General features: G+C 34.6%; 1 protein-coding gene across 9 annotated transcripts in view; it reads left to right on the top strand.

The window, feature by feature from the left end:
* Positions 1–18865, top strand: part of PTPRQ (protein tyrosine phosphatase receptor type Q) — a 258054-nt gene that overhangs the window by 180661 nt on the left and 58528 nt on the right. For all 9 annotated transcript variants that reach the window (XM_061204869.1, XM_061204868.1, XM_061204865.1 and 6 more), the window contains 4 exons: positions 3742–3863; positions 10221–10407; positions 13638–13882; positions 16532–16598. In XM_061204869.1, coding sequence (XP_061060852.1) covers positions 3742–3863; positions 10221–10407; positions 13638–13882; positions 16532–16598 — 621 coding nt within the window. The remainder of the gene's footprint in view (positions 1–3741; positions 3864–10220; positions 10408–13637; positions 13883–16531; positions 16599–18865) is intronic.

Here is an 18865-nt window from a genome sequence, read left to right as displayed (position 1 = left end):
AAATAGTAACTCCTATCCACATTCCCATCCCAATTACTCTGCTTCATTTTTTTTGTCATGGTACATATCACTTCCTAACATAGTATATCATTTATTTGTATGTTATATATTAATTTATATAAATTTTTATAATATACTTATATATTATTTGTCTCCCTCCACTGAAATAGTGGTTCCATGATCTTTGTATCTTTGGTTTTCTTCTCTATTCCCAGCACCTCAAAAATGCCTGCCTTGAGTAGGTGTTCAATAAACAGTTGCTGAGTGAAGAAGAGTGGGTACATACTAGAAGCTCTATATGGATAGGTCCACAGCTACCTTGATCACTTCTATAAGCTTGGTGTCTTCCCAGTCCCTGGTGCATAGAAGATGCTCAATAAATATTGGTTGGATAAATGCATAAATTTCACCTAAAAGCCAACAGAACATTTTGGTAGAAATAAAGGAAAAGGTAGGCTAAAATATTTTCCTGTCTCATACCACTTGAAACGTGCAGCCTGTCAGAAAATTCATCCTCTCCACAATGGTCCATACAGAGCTAGAAGGCAGGTTTTGCAAAAACATTAATAAAGGATAAATAATTAAAATATTAATCAATAGCCACCTTAATAAAGCTTTACTTAGCTTCTAGCCCATCCCCTTTTACAGAGTCAAAGGCAGGAGACAGGCCATTGAAACCCACAAAACATCTTACATTTTTCAGAGCGATTTCTCCATGAGGAAAGTATATAATGATGATCAGTAATGGTGTACCTAATCCTGAAGCCTATCCACTCCTTATTTCTAAGGAATATCCAGCTTGGGAAGGAAAGAGAGTTGCCACTTTTGAATATGGAGTGCATTATTCTGTGAGGGCATCCAAAAACAATTATGCTGGTGGCAGGAGACCTCCTATAGCTCTCATTTGTTATGTGTACAGTTATCTAAATGAATTATGCTACAATTTGAGGCAGTTTTCCTAAATCTAGGATCCTAAAGTTAGAATAAGACTGAAGATCTCAGGACATGCAGGGTGTGTTTAAGTGCTGAGATTCCATGATCTCTCTACATTAGTCACCAGAGAAATCATGTGCCTAATTCTGTCATTATTATTAACACCTCTCAGCTTATTACACCTCTGAATCCAGGAGCATCCCCCCCTCACTCTCTCCCCTGGATGCCATATAGACTGGATCTCTGAGTCAATGTTCAGAGTATTGCACAAAGTTCAGAAAAGGTACAAGTAGGAAGGATATGTTTGTCACCCCAAAAGCATTTTCCCACAGAAACGTTCTTATACGTATTTCCTAGAGTCCTCTGTGGTAACATTTGAGTACTTCTTTAAATTATTTCAATGCTGCTATTAAAAAATACTTTTATGGGCTGAGCTGGGCTCCCAAATTCCAAAACATATAATATCATCTCTCTTGGAAATGTTCTAAGTACCAATAACTCATTCATAGTTCAAAGATTGTCACTACTATTAGCATCTTAAATAGCTACCTGATGTTGAAATAAAACTTTTGTCTTTCTTCAGAGCCTGTGACTCACTTGAACCAGATATACTTGCCATATTTATACTATCCCAATTTGTAAGGAATTATCTGAAAATTTTTAAAAACCCTTCTCCATCTTGGTCCTGTCTCCCTGGTTCTAGGCTCATCTTTCCAATTGCCAGGCAGGCATCTGAATCCTTGTGAGTATCTCAGACTTAATGAGTACAGACCAAATTTATCATCTCCTGCCATAGTCTTATCCCTACCAAAACTAGTGTCTGTTCCTGAACGTGCTGTTGTTGTGAATTCTAGCAATACTCTCCCAGTATTAATACATGAGTTAGCTTTTACTACATCCTCTATTTCACATCTCATCTGCCCTTAAGTACTTTTTATTAGATTTTCTAAGGGCTCTGGGATTCATCTCCTCCTATCTCTACCTACTGTCACTCTTCTACTTTTGGGTCTCATCAGATCTCACCTGGCTTTTTGGAAATAGCCTATCTGGACTCATTGCTTCAGAGCACATATCTTTTTCATAGCTGCATCAGATTTCTTCCTAAATCATTAGAAAAATACTTCCCTTTTCAGAACTTTCAGTGACATCCCATTGTTTAAAGAATGAACTTCAAACGCTTTAAGATAATCGAGTGCTCCCTAACTTAGTTCCCAAATGACTGCTTGAGGCTTGTTCCCTACCCTATCCCTCCATTAATGTTGGTCTTTCTGTGATATCTCTATTCCTTAAATTTAGGGATTCTGATTTTTTTTTTTTGTACCATGCATTCCTTGGACAGTCTGGTGAAGTGTGTGGACCCCTTCCTAGAGTTACATTTTTCAATTATAAAATAATAAGCATAAGCATAAGATTAACAAGCATAAGAAAGCCATTCTGCAGAAATAATATTCTGCCTGTGGATCCCATTGTTTATATCTTTGTGGCTTTGCTTATGACCTTCTTAGCAAAGAAGTGCCCCCAAACCTGCCCTTCTGATTATTGAAATCCTTCTCATGTTTCAAAGTCTATTCAATCCCCAGCTCCTCTCTGCAACTTTACCTTGACTCCCCGCCCAACTGTACTCACCACTTTGTCTTTGCCCTCTCATAGTAGATTATTTGTATTTCTGATTAGTTCTTATCTTTACTTTGCCCTTTGTTATAATATTTTGTATTAATTTACAAAAAGGGCCAAACACTAAACTAATGGGCTACTTTCACACATTTTGTGTTCGCAGTTCTTTCTAAAACACTGTGAAATATGCATATGAAGAGGAAACTGAGGTCCAGAAATTTTATTGTCTGACCAAGATCATACAACTTGTTGCTGTTATAAATTTGAGGAAATGAATATTTTCTCTTCTTCTTTACCCCTTCTCAGGATCTAAGGAATGATATTGTTCAGTAATGTTTGTTCATGTGGATTTAAAAATCAGAAATGCTGGGAAATACTCATCTCCCAATATTTAATATCCCTGGAATTGACGAGGGGCCGTGCTAGGACAGGGATGTGTAAACAGTGTTTCTAGGTCAATGTCTATGTCAAAGTAACTGTGACTAAATCCTTCTTAACATACTGAAAACTCTTCTAATTACTAGTAGTTTCACAAATTGAAATTTCAACACAGGTTTTCATCAGTCAGTTCCTTAAAATATTATTTCTTGTTTTGCACTCTTGAGGAAAGACAACAATAATAAAAGTAAGACAAATTAAAGAATTTGTTTGGAATCATAATGGACTCAGGAAATGTTTACATTTGTAATATTAAGATCAGTTGTATAACCTGTTTCCTATGCTACCCCCTCAGTGAAAACAATAAACCAACCCAATTTATTGATACATTTGTAAGACAATACATTTTAAATATAATTCACTTGAACCAGTTCCACTTTTCTGTAGTCAAATATGTTTAGTTTCTGCAAGTTTTCCTAAAACAACATTGTTAAGCTATATTAAAATAAAATATTGATTTGTTCAAAGATTTATTTTAGCAATAGTAATGCTTTCTTTTCAAACTGTTATTTCAAGTTTAAAAATCATGTATTTATGACCATTAATTTCTCATATGGAAGTTCTTTATGCATAGTAATTATTTTGAAAGTAATTCATCGTTTGATTTGCCAGTGCCTTTTAGCACGCTGTGAACTATAAATTTATGTATAATTAATTCATCATGATTATCCTTTTTTACGGTCTTTTCTATTATCGTATTGTGGCAAATACTAGCTTAAATGTAGCAAGGTAATTGATTTTTTTCTATTTTCATAGCTCCAGATGGTCCTCCTGAAAATGTGTATGTAGTAGCAGCATCACCTTTTAGCATCAACATCAACTGGAGTGAACCTGCTGTCATTACTGGACCAACATTCTATTTGATAGACGTCAAATCGGTAAGGCATGTCTTACCTTCTACAAAAGACAGTATAGAGCATGGTTAAGAATATAGGTTTTGGAACCAGACTTTGAATTTTAATCTCAGCTCTGTTAGGCAGCTTACTTAACTTGTTTGCATTTCAGTGTCCACATCTGTAAAATAAAGATTGATAATACTACCCAGTGTACAGAGATTTTGTGAGGACTAAATTAGAAAATATGCCTAAAGAACTTAAAACATTGCCTGACGCATAGTAAGTGTTCAAAAAATGTAAATAAAGTATTGTCACCATGGTTATTATTGTATTTATCGTCAGGGTATAGATGATGTATATAAACGAGGTTAAGTTGATAATAATATATTGGTTTAAAATACAGTGAAAACGAACTCAAAACATAAAAGGAGAACAGACAAGGCATTAGGAGAAATATCTCCCAAATAAGATAGCATCAGAGCTTAATTTTGAAAATAATTGAAGCAGAACATGAAAAGGAAATGGTAATAGAAGTTAGAATAATAGAAAAGTTAGCTTCCTTCAGGAAAAAGCAAGTAGTTCTGGAATCCTCGGTCAAAACTTTAAAGGAGAAAAGGCTGAGAGATGAGGCCAGATCAGGAGGCAGACTTATAACATGTTATGGAGTGTGGGTTTCATGGTAAGGGCAGTGGGGTGCCACTTGTGGAACTAAAGCAGTGTCGGGATACAGATTTCTGTTTTACAGGATCAGTATGGGTGCATTGTAGAGAATAGTTTTAGAGAAGTCGTGGGGGTGCAAAATTAAGCAAGGAGACAGGAAACTATAAGAGTAAAACTGGACAAGAAAAGAAGGACAGAGGAAATGGAGTGAGGAAAACAATGAAAAGTAATTTAAAACTACAGGATTTGGTGAAAAAAAATCAGTGGATGGTGAGTGAAAAGAATAATCAAGGATGACTTTAAGATATATGATTTGGAAAATTGTGAGGAGGAACAGATTTGTAGAGGAAAGGCATGAATTCAGTACTAGATGCCTGGGAATCCTCCAGATGAAGATAGCCCATTAGCAGTATTATTTGTGGATCTGTAGCTCAGGAGAGGAAGTTTGTATTTTCAGATTTGGGAACTGTTGGTGTTTAGATGATAGATGAAATAATATGAGTAGATGAGATTAACTACACAACATGTAAAGACTCTTCTGTAAGAACTAACCTGAGGATAGTATCCTGGGGAATACAAACATTTAAATAAGATGTCCCTGAAGACACCAAATTGGAGTAGCCTTCCAGACAGAAGGAGACCCAAGCATGAGAGTCAAGCCTTTCACCTAAGACAGGGTGCTGCACAATGTGAATAATGCAGAGTTGTTATCTAGGGTTAGAATTGGAAATATCTCCTTGCCAGCCTGCTTGAGCTTTACTGGACCTGATGGGCAGTCTCTTACGGTTGCGTCTAACACATTAAATTAGGTAATTCATGGTGAATTCTCCTCTCCTTCTTGCTGTTTCTATCCATCTCTTGTTTAACTTTTATGATTTTTTTATGTCTTTATATTATTTCTTAAAGGAAATACTTCTGTCTCAAAAGACGTGTCATGATTAAAAGAAAATTTCAGGGTTTATTGGTACATTTGTTCTCCCATTCAGTCTTCAGTTTATGTTCCTTTTTTAGAGCATATCTGTGAAGATTTTTAGTTAATAATTAGCCAAAAATAATCAACATGAATGACAGATTCTCTGGGAATAGCATTAAAAGCAAATTATAAAATGTTAATGCTGTGCTCTATCAAGTAAAAGACACTTTATTAAGGAAAATAGCTCTCTCGGAATTTGGTTGTGTTTAAAGGAAGGAAAAATAAAACATTAAAAAAAGTGATTTATAACCTCATTCTCTTAGCATTCTTACTGAGATTAAAAATGAGCAAGGGAAAGAGAGAAGGACGGAAAGATAACTAATATTGTAATTGCTTATTTCAGTTACATATTAGCTCTTCATATGCATTGTATTATCATATCTTATCTAATAACATTTTGATGTAAATATTATCATCTTCATTTTGCATAAAGGGGAACTGAGGCACAGAGATGATAAATAACTTCTCAAATATTAAGACGTGGCTAAAACCAGTAGACAGTGGTGTGATGGAAAATAGGAAAAACCATCAAAAAGCAAATAAAAATTGCCAAACTGAAATATATGCTCACCAAAACACCTTTGGATCAAAGATAGCAAAAATTCAAACAGATTCTAACACTTCACAGTTTCCCTAGGATTCTTGGAACTAAGTTGTCATTTGTTCCTTCTTCCCTTCATTCTTTCAACACACTTTATTTTTTTAATTTTTATATTGGAGCATAGTTGATTAACAATGTTGTGTTAGTTTCAGGTGTACAGCAAAGTGATTCAGTTATACATATATACATGCATCTATTCTTTTTCAAATTCTTATCCCATTTAGGTTATTACAGAATATTGAGCAGAGTTCCCTGTGCTATGCAGTAGGTCCTTGTTGGTTATCTATTTTAAATATAGCAGTGTGTACATGTCAATCCCAAACTCCCAACACACTTTTAAATACATTCAAATGCCAGCATTGTGGTACATGCTGGGTATGTAGAAGTGAACAAGTCTGACGTGGTCATTATCCTTATAGAGTTTATCTGCAGCTCATTTCATGAATATATAACTATCTACCTTCAAAAGTCATTGGCTCGCAGGCCAAAGAAGAACGTATGTCACTGAATTTAGGACTTATGCTGCAGCCTGGCCTCTGCCAAATACTAACCGCAAGGGCATAAAACTCTTTCCTTAAAAGACTCAAATTAAGCAAAAATTGACAATCTTGAATAAAGATATATGAGCTCAGATATCATCCTGGATGATTCTACTGGAAATTAATGCATTTTGTGGCCCTTTGTTTGTCGGGTCCCTTTATTTTTTAACTTAGCAAATACTTAGTAGCTTCTTTCACCAAGACAAAGATGGAAAACAAAGTTCTGCTTCTAAGTAGCTCACACTCTAGAGAATGACACCAGAATATAAAGAGCTAATTGTAGAGTATGAGGTATGCAGTCTTTTTTGGAATATAACTAACAAAGTAATTAAAGTTTCTGTTATGGGGGACATAATATATAGAGGAGACTGCACAGAGAAGGTTAAATTTGTTCTGTTCTGGGATGTAAGAATTAAATGCGGGTATACCAGGTGGAGAAGAGTGCAGGTGGGGCAGGCAAAGGAGAGGAAAATAGAACCAGAATCTAATTACTGACAATGTATATAAAACAACCATACTTCAAAAAAAATGGCAGACATTTCATCATAAATGGATGATCAAATATGAGCAAACAAATTTGGAACTGATTGAAGGGAAATGATGGGTCAAAAAGATCTGAGGTTTCAGTCCTGGGTGAGTGGACGAATATTAGTTAATGATAGTAGGTTTAGTGAAGAAAGAAAATGAATTTTTCCACATGCTGTATTTGAGGGCCCAGCATTCTTTTTGAATTTTACTGTATATTTTTTAAGATATAGTAGATCACATGCATTTATTTCATGTTTTACTACTTGCTATTTGTTATCCATTTTTTAATGGAAGGCATTGGAATAATTTAGTTTTACTTTATAAGACCATGCCCCATGACTTTGTGTAGAGAGGTCTGGACTCTTCACAGACCTGGGAGTAAATCCTGTCTCAGCTACCAAGTTGCTATGGAATCTTGAGGAATTCAGCTCAACTCTACAAAATCAGAGTTGAAATAGCTATAGTAGTCAGGCAAGGAACAGTCACAATGAAGCTTCAGTGAGGAATTGGAGACCCCTGCCCCATTAGAGGAGTCACCTGTCACTCATCTCTAGATAATTGTTACCCAGCATGAATATAAGCCTAGTCATAGGGGAAATTTTAAAAGCCCGATTTGTATGTGATATTTAGATGTTGACAACTAATTAAATACATACACACTTTCTACCAGTGGGTGCATGCACCCGATCAATTGGATTCCTACACTGATTGATTTTTCTGCCACTTTAGAAGTGGAACACCTCCCTCCACTGCTCTGGTTCGATCTGTTTGACTTTTTGCAGATCCGATATTTTTCAGCCTTTTGCTGTGTTTCTCATAGCAACATCGTTTTTAGTTAAAAAGGCTCTTAGAAAAGAGCATTTGAAGAACATATTAAACAAAAGAACATCTTTCAAAGTTATGAGAGAGGGTCAAGTTGAAAATGAACTTGATAGTGAGGACAGTGTATCCAACTTGTTTTTAAGTCTTTCAAGTACTTGAGAGAAGCAGGCATAATAGGATTTCAAACTTGCTGTTATTCATCTCAGGAAAAGCCCTTCTATTTAGTGCTAGAAACTTTAGCTATGTGTAATCCCTACAGTGAATAGGCCAGACTCTCCATCAAAGACAGACTATGTTTTAATAAATTATACAACTATATTTAATAAACCTAAGCATACTCATTTGTACACATTTAATAATTATGACATCTATGTTAATTGATTCCTTACTTAGTGCCTTGCATGGTGTAGATCAGTTTTTCAAACTTCAATTATGACCAGCATTTTTAAAATGAATTGGAATAAAATTAAAAGGAGCAGAAAATGTCAAAGTGCATTTCAGAAGTTGTATTTCTGAAAAGCAATTTTCAGTTATAAAGAATACACACACACACATCCTGAATTATGTTGCAAAATGTGTTTCATTTTTGTTGGTCATGGTAAAAAAAAAAATTGCAAATTTCTGTGCTGGCTACTTCAGATCTGTTTTTTCTAAATCATCAAAATACTTTAAGTAGATATTATCACCCCAATTTTACATATACAGAAAGTAAGACAGCATAAATGACTTATCAAATGCTACAGGAGTTATTAAGTGACCAGGTTGGGATTTGAACCCTTGATGTCTGGGTACCAAGCTATATTCTTTCTTCTGTAAAACATTGGAGTATAAAAATAAGCAAATGGGACCTAATGAAACTTAAAGCTTTTTGCACAGCAAAGGAAACCATAAACAAGACGAAAAGACAACCCTCAGAATGGGAGAAAATATTTGCAAATGAAGCAACTGACAAAGGATTAATTTCCAAAATTTACAAGTAGCTCATGCAGCTCAATATCAAAAAAACAAACAACCCAATCCAAAAATGGGCAGAATACCTAAATAGACATTTCTCCAAAGAAGATATACAGATTGCCAACAAATACATGAAAGAATGCTCAACATCACTAATCATTAGAGAAATGCAAATCAAAACTACCATGAGGTATCACCTCACACCAGTCAGAATGGCCATCATCAAAAAATCTACGTACAATAAATGCTGGAGAGGGTGTGGAGAAAAGGGAACCCTCTTGCACCGTTGGTGGGAATGTAAATTGATACAGCCACTATGGAGAACAGTATGGAGGTTCCTTAAAAGACTGAAAATAGAACTACCATATGACCCAGCAATCCCACTACTGGGCATATACCCTGCGAAAACCATAATTCAAAAAGAGTTGTGTACCACAATGTTCACTGCAGCTCTATTTACAATAGCCAGGACATGGGAGCAACCTAAGTGTCCGTCGACAGATGAATGCATAAAGAAGATGTGACACATATATACAATGGAATATTACTCAACCATAAAAGGAAACAAAATTGAGTTATTTGCAGTGAGGTGGATGGACCTAGAGTCTGTCATACAGAGTGAAGTCAAAAAGAGAAAAACAAATACCGTATGCGAACACATATATATGGAATCTAAAAAAAAAAAAAAGTTCTGAAGAACATAAGGGCAGGACAGGAATAAAGATGCAGAAGTAGAGAAGGGACTTGAGGACACGGGGAGGGGGAAGGGTAAGCTGGGACAAAGTGAGAGAGTGGCATGGACTTATATATACTACCAAATGTAAAACAGCTAGCTAGTCGGAAGCAGCCGCATAGCCCAGGGAGATCAGCTCAGTGCTTTGTGACCACCTAGAGGGGTGGGATAGGGAGGGTGGGAGGGAGACGCAAGAGGGAGGAGATATGGGGATATATGTATATGTATAGCTGATTCACTTTGTTATAAAGCAGAAACTAACACACCATTGTAAAGCAATTATACTCCAATAAAGATGTTAAAAAAAAATTGGAGTATAAATTTCATTGACTGTGGAGATGATTTCTGCTTGTTCTGATTAATTGTGATAGACTTTTTTCTTTTACTTTCAATTGTTGAAATAATTGTAATTAGTAAACTGTTAAAGTAGCACTTTGGATTTCCCAGGTCCGTCTGACTGTAAATAAAAGAATTTTTAAATCTTGGCTAGAAAAATATACCACTCATAGCTTTCTATTATTCTATTATGTTTTAGTGATTTGTATCTCAAGTGCTGCTTCCTTTAATTGTTAGCTGTTTTTTCCTGTAGGTAGATAGTGATGAATTTAATATTTCCTTAATCAAGTCAAATGGAGAAAATAAAACCATAGAAATTGAAGATTTGAAAATATTCACAAGGTATTCCGTGGTGATCACTGCATTCACTGGCAATATTAGTGCTGCACATGTGGAAGGAAAGTCAAGTGCTGAAGTGATTGTTACTACTTTAGAATCAGGTAAGGTTTATTTTTCATGCTAAAAATTGAGTTAGGTGTCTTTCTTACAGTTTCTCACACCTTACCCTACAAAGCATATGTGTTAAAAGAAATTTTTTAAGCATATAAGTTTAAAATTCAGTGACTCACTGTGACTGACAAAAGTAAAGCTTTGTATTTACATTTTTGAGGCAAAGTGGAATTATGTAGAATAATCAATACTTGTAAATACAAAAATAAATTAGTTCATAATAAGGTAACCAATTGTACTTTTTTGCATTTATTTAAACACTATTTCAGAAGTTGAGTTACCTTGCCTAAGAGATGATTTTGTCCAACTGTCTATAGCCAATAAATCTTCACCTTAAATTCCATTTTAATTATTTCTCTCCCATGGTTTAAATGCACATTAAAGTAATAATACTCTATTATTAAATCATCTAGAATTCAAAATTAGAACACAGGTTATGTTTTACCATATCTGTTTTCTTCACTTAGTTAAGTGACATGTTTTATTACATAATCTATTTGATACATGTCAGAATCTATACAGATTTCCTCCAGTTCCTATGAACAGGGTCTGAATGAATAATAAGATTGTAACCAATAAGAATTTAATGTGGAAAGTCAACTTCCCAGAACTCGCTTGCTCCATCCTCCTTCAGACTCCTGATGTTCTTTGCCACCAGATATATCTTTGGAAAGAGCACATGAAGGGATGTGTTGCTATAGTTTATTTGTTGCTATCTGTAAGGTAAGTATAGGAGGTAAAATATTTTTTAGTTAGTCTTTTCATTATGCTACATACTCTGTTGTCTATAAACTTACGGTTCTAAATTGAAAAGTACATCCTATCCTCAGCACCCTAAAATTCTGCTTGTTTCCATTTTGTGGCCATGTATATTCCAGGTACTTATTTTCTTATTATACTTTTTGCACTTCTCCCCCATCCTACCTATCTGTGAGGCAAGTTGCTGCTAAACTTATTCACATTCACACCACAAAGCATTGATTGCAAATCCTAATGTGCTAACTCTTCCAAGGATATCATAGTTTAATAAATTTCTACTAAACCTCTCAGAGTAGAATTTTAGATGTCAAACGAAAGATATTTGGAGGATAGAAGATTCTTTCTAGCATTCAGATAATTCTTTCATGTATTCAACTTTAAAGCTTATCCTAATTTAAGAGAAACAATTCTTATAAAAAGAAAAAAATATATATGTTTCTTATGTATCATAAAAATGTATAACAGCAAATGTTGTGAAAATGTGTGTTGAACCAATTTAGCCTTTATTTCAGCTATGCATTTTTTCATCCTGTGATAGTTGGTACAATGACATGTTTATTTGCTTTTCTCTCTCTTATTTTTTCCTCACTGTTATTTATTTACTTATTTTTTGCTTGCCATAGGGCACTATCTCTAGGGATGTTTGCAACAATATCTGAATATCTGAATCATTGACAGCCAAATATTAACAGCCTTTTCATGGAAATTCTTTACTTAGAATTTAGAATGGAATATCCATTTCAATGTGATCAAAATAAGATATGTTCATTCAATGAGTCATTTATTTAAAGAACACTGATTATGTAGTACAACAAAAACTAGTCCTTCATAAAATTATTCATAAATAATTTTATCCTCATGTGTATCATTTTAAAATAATAATTTATTGATATTTAGCTAGTTATATGTTAGGATAACTTTTATTTATCAAAAATAAACTGGAATATCTAGAACATAAAGAAATCTTAAAATTCAACACTTAAAAAGAATCCAATTAGAAAATTGACAATGTGAACAGACATTTTACCAGAGAGGAAATATGACTGGCAAATAAACTCATGATAACATAGGTTTTCAACACCATTAGCTATTGGGGAAATGCAAATTGAAACCACGGTGATATATCACTATACATCTACTAGAACATATGAAATAATAATTTTTAATAAAGTAGTGATAATAACAAATGTTGGAAAAGATGCAGAAATACTAGATCTCTCATACATTGCTAGTGGGAATGTAAAAGGGTATAGCTACAATGGAAAAATAGTTTGGTGATCTTTTATGTACTACCAAATGTAAAATAGATAGCTAGTGGGAAGCAGCCACATAGCACAGGGAGATCAAGATCAGCTCAGTGCTTTGTGACCGCCTAGAGGGGAGGGATAGGGAGGGTGGGAGGGAGACATAAGAGGGAGGATATATGGGGATATATGTATATGTATAGCTGATTCACTTTGTTATAAAGCAGAAACTAACATCATTGTAAAGCAATTATACTCCAATAAAGATGTTAAAAAAAATTTTTTTTTTAAATGCACTTACCACATGATCCACCAATTACACTCTTGGGCAATTATCATAGAGAATTGAAAACTTAATGTCCATGCAAGTATCTGTATATGAATGTTAATAGAAGACTTAGTAGTAATGACAACAACAAAATAACTGGAAACACCCAAATGTTTTTATAAATTAAACTCGTACATCCATAAAATGGAACACTACTCTGCAATAAAAATAGAATGAACTATTGATATATACAACAACCCTGATGGACCTCAAGGTCACTGTGCTATTGTTTTTTGCAAATGACAAAACTATGGAGATGGAGACTGATTAGTGTTGTGAGGAGGCATGGAGTGCAAGTCTAAGGGGAGAGCAAGAGGACATTTCTTTATGGTGATGGAATAGTTTTGTATCTCGTTTCTGGTGATGGTTACAGGAACCTACACATGGCATTAAATTGCATAGAACTACATGCAGATACAGGAAAGCATGAAAAATGTTGAAAACTGAATAACGTCTATAGTCAACATTATTGTACCAGTGTCTGTTTCCAAGTTTGATATTAAACAACAGTTATATAAGATATCACCACTGGGGAAAGCTGGGGGAAGGTTACAGGGGACTGTATGTATGATTTTTGCAACTTCCTGTGAGTCTACATTATTTTTAAGTTCAGAGTATCATAGAAATGCATTCTGTATAAAAATACATATATTATAAAAGGCTAAATAAATAAGCAAGTAAATTGGATCACTGTTATGGTTTCTGTGATTTATAGATGTCAATGATTCTATAATGCATCAGCCATTTTGCTTGTTTTCAAAATTAAATGGCTTAAATGATCTGTGTAATACTCTTTATAAACAGAAACTTGAAGCAAATCAGTTTTATATGGACATCAAAATGAACACAAATATTTTAAAAATTGTAATTGCTAAATATTTCATTTCAGTCCCTAAGGACCCACCGAACAACATGACATTTCAGAAGATACCAGATGAAGTTACAAAATTTCAGTTAACATTTCTTCCCCCTTCTCAACCTAATGGAAATATCCAAGTGTATCAAGCTTTGGTTTACCGAGAAGATGATCCCACTGCTGTCCAGATTCGCAACCTCAGTATTATCCAGAAAACGGACACATCTGTCATTGCAATGTTAGAAGGACTAAAAGGCGGACGTACATACAACATCAGTGTAAGAATACATAGCTTTTAATTATTCACCTATCTTACAAAGTTGATTTACAAACTCAGCATTCAAAAATACTGCAGCTTATGTACGTAATACATTTTTCCTATCTTTTCGTGGGATCGCTTAAGACATGCCAACTGAAAATAAATTTGGAGAAACAAAATTGCTGATTTCCTATTTTAATACAGCAAGTCCTGTGAAAATATGTAAACAACAAAAAAGTTTGCACAATTATAGTGGAAATCCAGAAATAAAGCAGGAAGAAAATCCACGTTAAAAGTTAAAGAGCAGTGACCCCTGCTCGCCGAAACTAGAGAAAGCCTGCGAGCAGCAATGAAGACCCAACGCATCCAAAATAAATAAATAAATAAATAAATAAAATCGATAAATAAAAGTTAAAGAGCAGATATATATAATGAGATGATTCTGCCTAAAGAAAAACTGTTTCTGTGTGATTATAGGTGGAAAATGGAAAAACAAATTTCAAAGGCAAAAGTCAGAAATAACTATGTGATTGAAATTCACATGTATTTCACACAACTATTACTAAAAGCTAATATCATTTTACATCTTAATTCTAAATTATCCATTTGGTAAAGTAAATATGTATGTGAGTTCATATACATACACACAGACACATACACAATTTGTTTCATCCTTTCACTATTTTTTCATGTCTTGGAATTTTCAGTCATATAGTTCAGAAAATCATCTTTTTTTTTTTAAATTTATTTATTTATGGCTGTGTTGGGTCTTCGTTTCTGTGCGAGGGCTTTCTCTAGTTGTGGCAAGCGGGGCCACTCTTCATCGCGGTGCGCGGGCCTCTCACTATCGCGGCCTCTCTTGTTGCGGAGCACAGGCTCCAGACGCGCAGGCTCAGTAGTTGTGGCACATGGGCTTAGTTGCTTCGCGGCATGTGGGATCTTCCCGAACCAGGGCTCGAACCCGTGTCCCCTGCATTGGCAGGCAGATTCTCAACCACTGCACCACCAGGGAAGCCCAGAAAATCATCTTTTAAGCAACATAGAATTCACCCTATACATTCAAGTAGCTCCATAACTAATCTTCCTATCAACTCTTTATATCAGAAAACTGTCATTAATAATCTGTGTTGTTTCCCTCGCAAACTTTATATCTCATTATATAATCTGACTTGCTAGGATTCTTGCTGCACGTACCATTAAATGAACCCCCGTAGTAGAAGATCTATTAGAGAGAAGGTGGTGGTTAAGGGAATGAACTGACCTAGGTTCAAATTCTGGCTCTGCTAGTTTCTTTCTGGGCAATTTCCTCAAATCTGTGCCTCAGTTTCCTTATCTGAAAAATTAGTAATAAGAATAGTAATTTCTATGTAGGATATTAATAGTTATGGTAGGTAGCAAGTGTTATAACAGTTTTGGCTCTTGCAAATAAAAGAAAAAACAGGAAATAAAGTACAACCAATTCATAATTTAAAGAAAAATCTGATTGTTTGCAAAGTGCAACATAGTGTCCTCAACACCTGAGAGTTTATTAGAAATGTGTAACTTTCGCACCTGTCCCAACCTACTGAATCAAAACCTACAGATCTTCATTTAACAGGGTTTGCAAGTGACTTCTTTGCTCACTGCAAGTTGAGAAGCACTGCCCAACTTTATTATCTCACTTAAAGGTTAGATTGTAAAGAAATAAAAACAATTAAGCACTTCATAACATCACTTTTTACCTTGAATACTTCCTTTTTAAAATTACATGCACCAATAAATATTTCCTTTAGATATTTTTAAGCTACATTTTATGGGCTTGGTTTATTTAGTATACCTACCACATCACGTATATTACTATTTTAATTCAATCAAAATACTACTGAAACTATCCAGGGGGTGGAGGGTGGGTCACTAATGTATGAAACAAATTTATTAATTCCAATAAAGGTATATTCTGAATTCTGTTTATTGAATACAATGAAATTGGCCAAGAACACAGTCTTTTACATAGCAAGATAAAGTGAATAAAAGAAGAGCCTGTGTCTGCAGCTTCCTAAGCACAGAGTTAATTGAAAGGATTCACATTTGTGTAAATCATCCGCTGTAGATACAAACAGAAATGCTTTATGTGTATATGCTGCATTATGCAGGGTATAGCGTCAGATACTTTGGGGCAGGGGTGAAGCAGGGCATAAAGGCCAACTTTCAGAGGGATGATTTAATACAGGAAAACTGGGAGGCTGAGGAATAGGGTTTCACCTCAGAGAAGGAAAAAAAAGAGCGTCTTGAATATGGATTTAAAGAAATCCGGAGTTAACCTAGCTACAGAGAGAAGGAACAGATGTTCCAGTAGATGAAGAGAGAGTGTAGACATAGTGACTTTTCTGCTCTTTCCTCCTAAAGGTTCAAATTGAAGCCACATCATTCTTGGTCTGTATGATAGGGCTGTTTAGGTCACTCAGCCTTTGTTCTCAGGGTTTAGTACCATAATATCAGTTGTAATAACTATTTTATTGCTAATGTTCTTCCTCCATATGTTAATTTGAGTGCAAGAAAATATAATTAACAGACTATACGAATTGTTTTCAAAAGTGCAATCGTTTTAAAATGACATGTAACCATAATCAGTTATACATACACATATGCAATAATTTGAAAATAATAACAGTGTGTTTCTTTGTTTTAGGTTTATGCGATCAATAGCGCTGGTGCAGGGCCAAAGGTTCAAATGAGAATAACCATGGATATTAAAGGTACATGAGCTGCCTTCCCATGAAATACTATTGTCTTAATCAAAGAGTAATTATAATTTGTATTCTGTATTAGAGTTAAGGATGTAGTTAAGCTTTTAAATGATGCATATGCATATAATAAGCATATATTAAGTAATAAGTAATGTATGCTTATCAGGCTATAATTAAAATGTCTAAATCATAATTCAAATTACCATGTTAATTACAGAGAATGCCCACTGCTATTTATCTTATATTTCTTTTCTGCTAAATTTAAACTTTTCTGAGACAAAGTTTATAATTGTATTTTATGTTTTTAAAATTTTATTGAAAAGAAAGCTCCTTTAAATTACCCATGACTAGACTAGTTCTAATTAGATTCCTTGACTGATCTTTATTTATTTTGAAAGTCAGATTCTTTTCAGTTAATCAAATAGTGCTTACTGAACTACCATATAATAACTTTATGATTCTGACTATAAAAGTAGGTCTATCAATTCATTATTGACAGGGATTTTTTTTCATAGAAAATATACAAAAATTTGGAGACTGCCTCCCCCACCAAATTCCACAAAAGCCATAAAAGATTATTAAGAGGACTTCAGGGGCATTCAGTCATTCAAGGTGCCTTCTCAAGACTGAAAATATGCACACAGTTTTGCCACTTCGCTAACATCCTGTGTAAAACCTGCAGAGAGATTTAAAAAAAAAAAAGTGTGTTGACCTTTAGTAGAATTCCACCTGATGCTTCTCTCTCTGAAACAAAAAGTAGCTTTTCTCAGTCTTTGGTAAGCATAGCACAGCACAGTGATCAAAAAGTGCCAGCTTTTAGGCTGAGTCTAGAGTCAAGTTGCTGAGGTTGAATTCTGGATTGGCCAATTGATACCTGTTTGACTTTGGACAAGTTTCTTAACACCTATAAGCCTGTATAATGGAGATAATACTAGTTCCTACCTCATAAGTTGCTGTGAGGATTAAAAGAGGTAATCTTTGAAAAACCCATGGGACAGTGCCTGGAAACAAGCATTGTTAAGAATAAGAAATAATCACTATAAGATGAAGCGGATAAATTTTACTTTTTTATCAATGGGTAGTTTATATAACTATAATACTATTTGTGTTATTTGCTTTTAGTTGATAAGTATGTACTTGGAATGTACAAACTCCTAAAGTCTAAAAAATATCAGCTACTTTAGAAAATGACTTCATAAAGAAGAGCTTACCTCATACCATCCTAATTTCTCTTTGTTATTTAGTGGCAGACATATTCATATATTCAGTATACAGGTAACAATAGATGCTTTATATTTAGTAAAACTTCCCATTTCAGATACTTTGGTCATCCTCAGGTAGAGATGACTAGTTCTGACTTTCCATGCCTTACATAGGGTGGATAGACTCACGACCAGTTATCTAGAGAAGATATATGAGTACTGGGGGCAGTGGTTCAGTCCTAGAGAAATGAATTTTTTTCTCCAGTAATATGCATGATTTTGTTAATGACATGGAGTGACACTGGATTAATAGTTGTGTCATTAAATTTGCATTTGACAGATAATACCAAGTTGGATAGTACTGTCCCATGCCAGATTCCTCTAACTGGAAACCTTGTCTTGGGGACTCCCCAGTGGCCTCTCTCAAAGTTTCTCAGAACTCCCTGAAACCTGAGGCCCTTCCTGCTGAATCCTTTCTTCCTTCCTTCTCCCCATTCACACGTGTCAGGCCTGTGATCTGTGACCTTGCCACCTGCCCTTGCTCCCTGCCCCTTTATTCTCATAGATATTTCCCCCAATAAACTTCTATACATCTAATGTCATCGTAGCTCTTATGTCTCAGAGGAGTGAGCTAAGGGATCAAGTCAAAAAGACTTGGTTCCAGTCTTGATAGTTCCCTCTTACCGCTATGTAGCATAAGGCCATTTTCCTCATGCATAAAATGGAAATAATACTGCCAATTTTATGGCATTGTTGAGAGGCTTTTTTAAAAGATTTTATAAATATGAGAATTGAAGTTTGATTAAGCAACTTACTGATGCTCAGCTAGTGTATGTAGCTATAAGATGAAATGAAACAAGAGGAGCTTCTACAAATATTGATTTTGGAGATACTTGCATGCATTGATGGTAAAATGTGAATTATCATGGCACTTTTAGAAAATTATTCTGGCAGTATCTGTTAAAGTTAAAAGTACATGTTTCTTTTGTTCCAGAAATTCTGCCCTTGGGAATATATTCCATAGAAATAAAAGGATCAGTAAATAAGGCTAAATGTATAAGGCTGAGTAGTGAA

This window comes from Eubalaena glacialis, chromosome 11 (assembly GCF_028564815.1).
Source record: "Eubalaena glacialis isolate mEubGla1 chromosome 11, mEubGla1.1.hap2.+ XY, whole genome shotgun sequence".
NCBI classification, from domain to species: domain Eukaryota; kingdom Metazoa; phylum Chordata; class Mammalia; order Artiodactyla; family Balaenidae; genus Eubalaena; species Eubalaena glacialis.
Note: the sequence above shows the minus strand (reverse complement) of the source record. Positions and strands in the feature narration are given on the sequence as shown.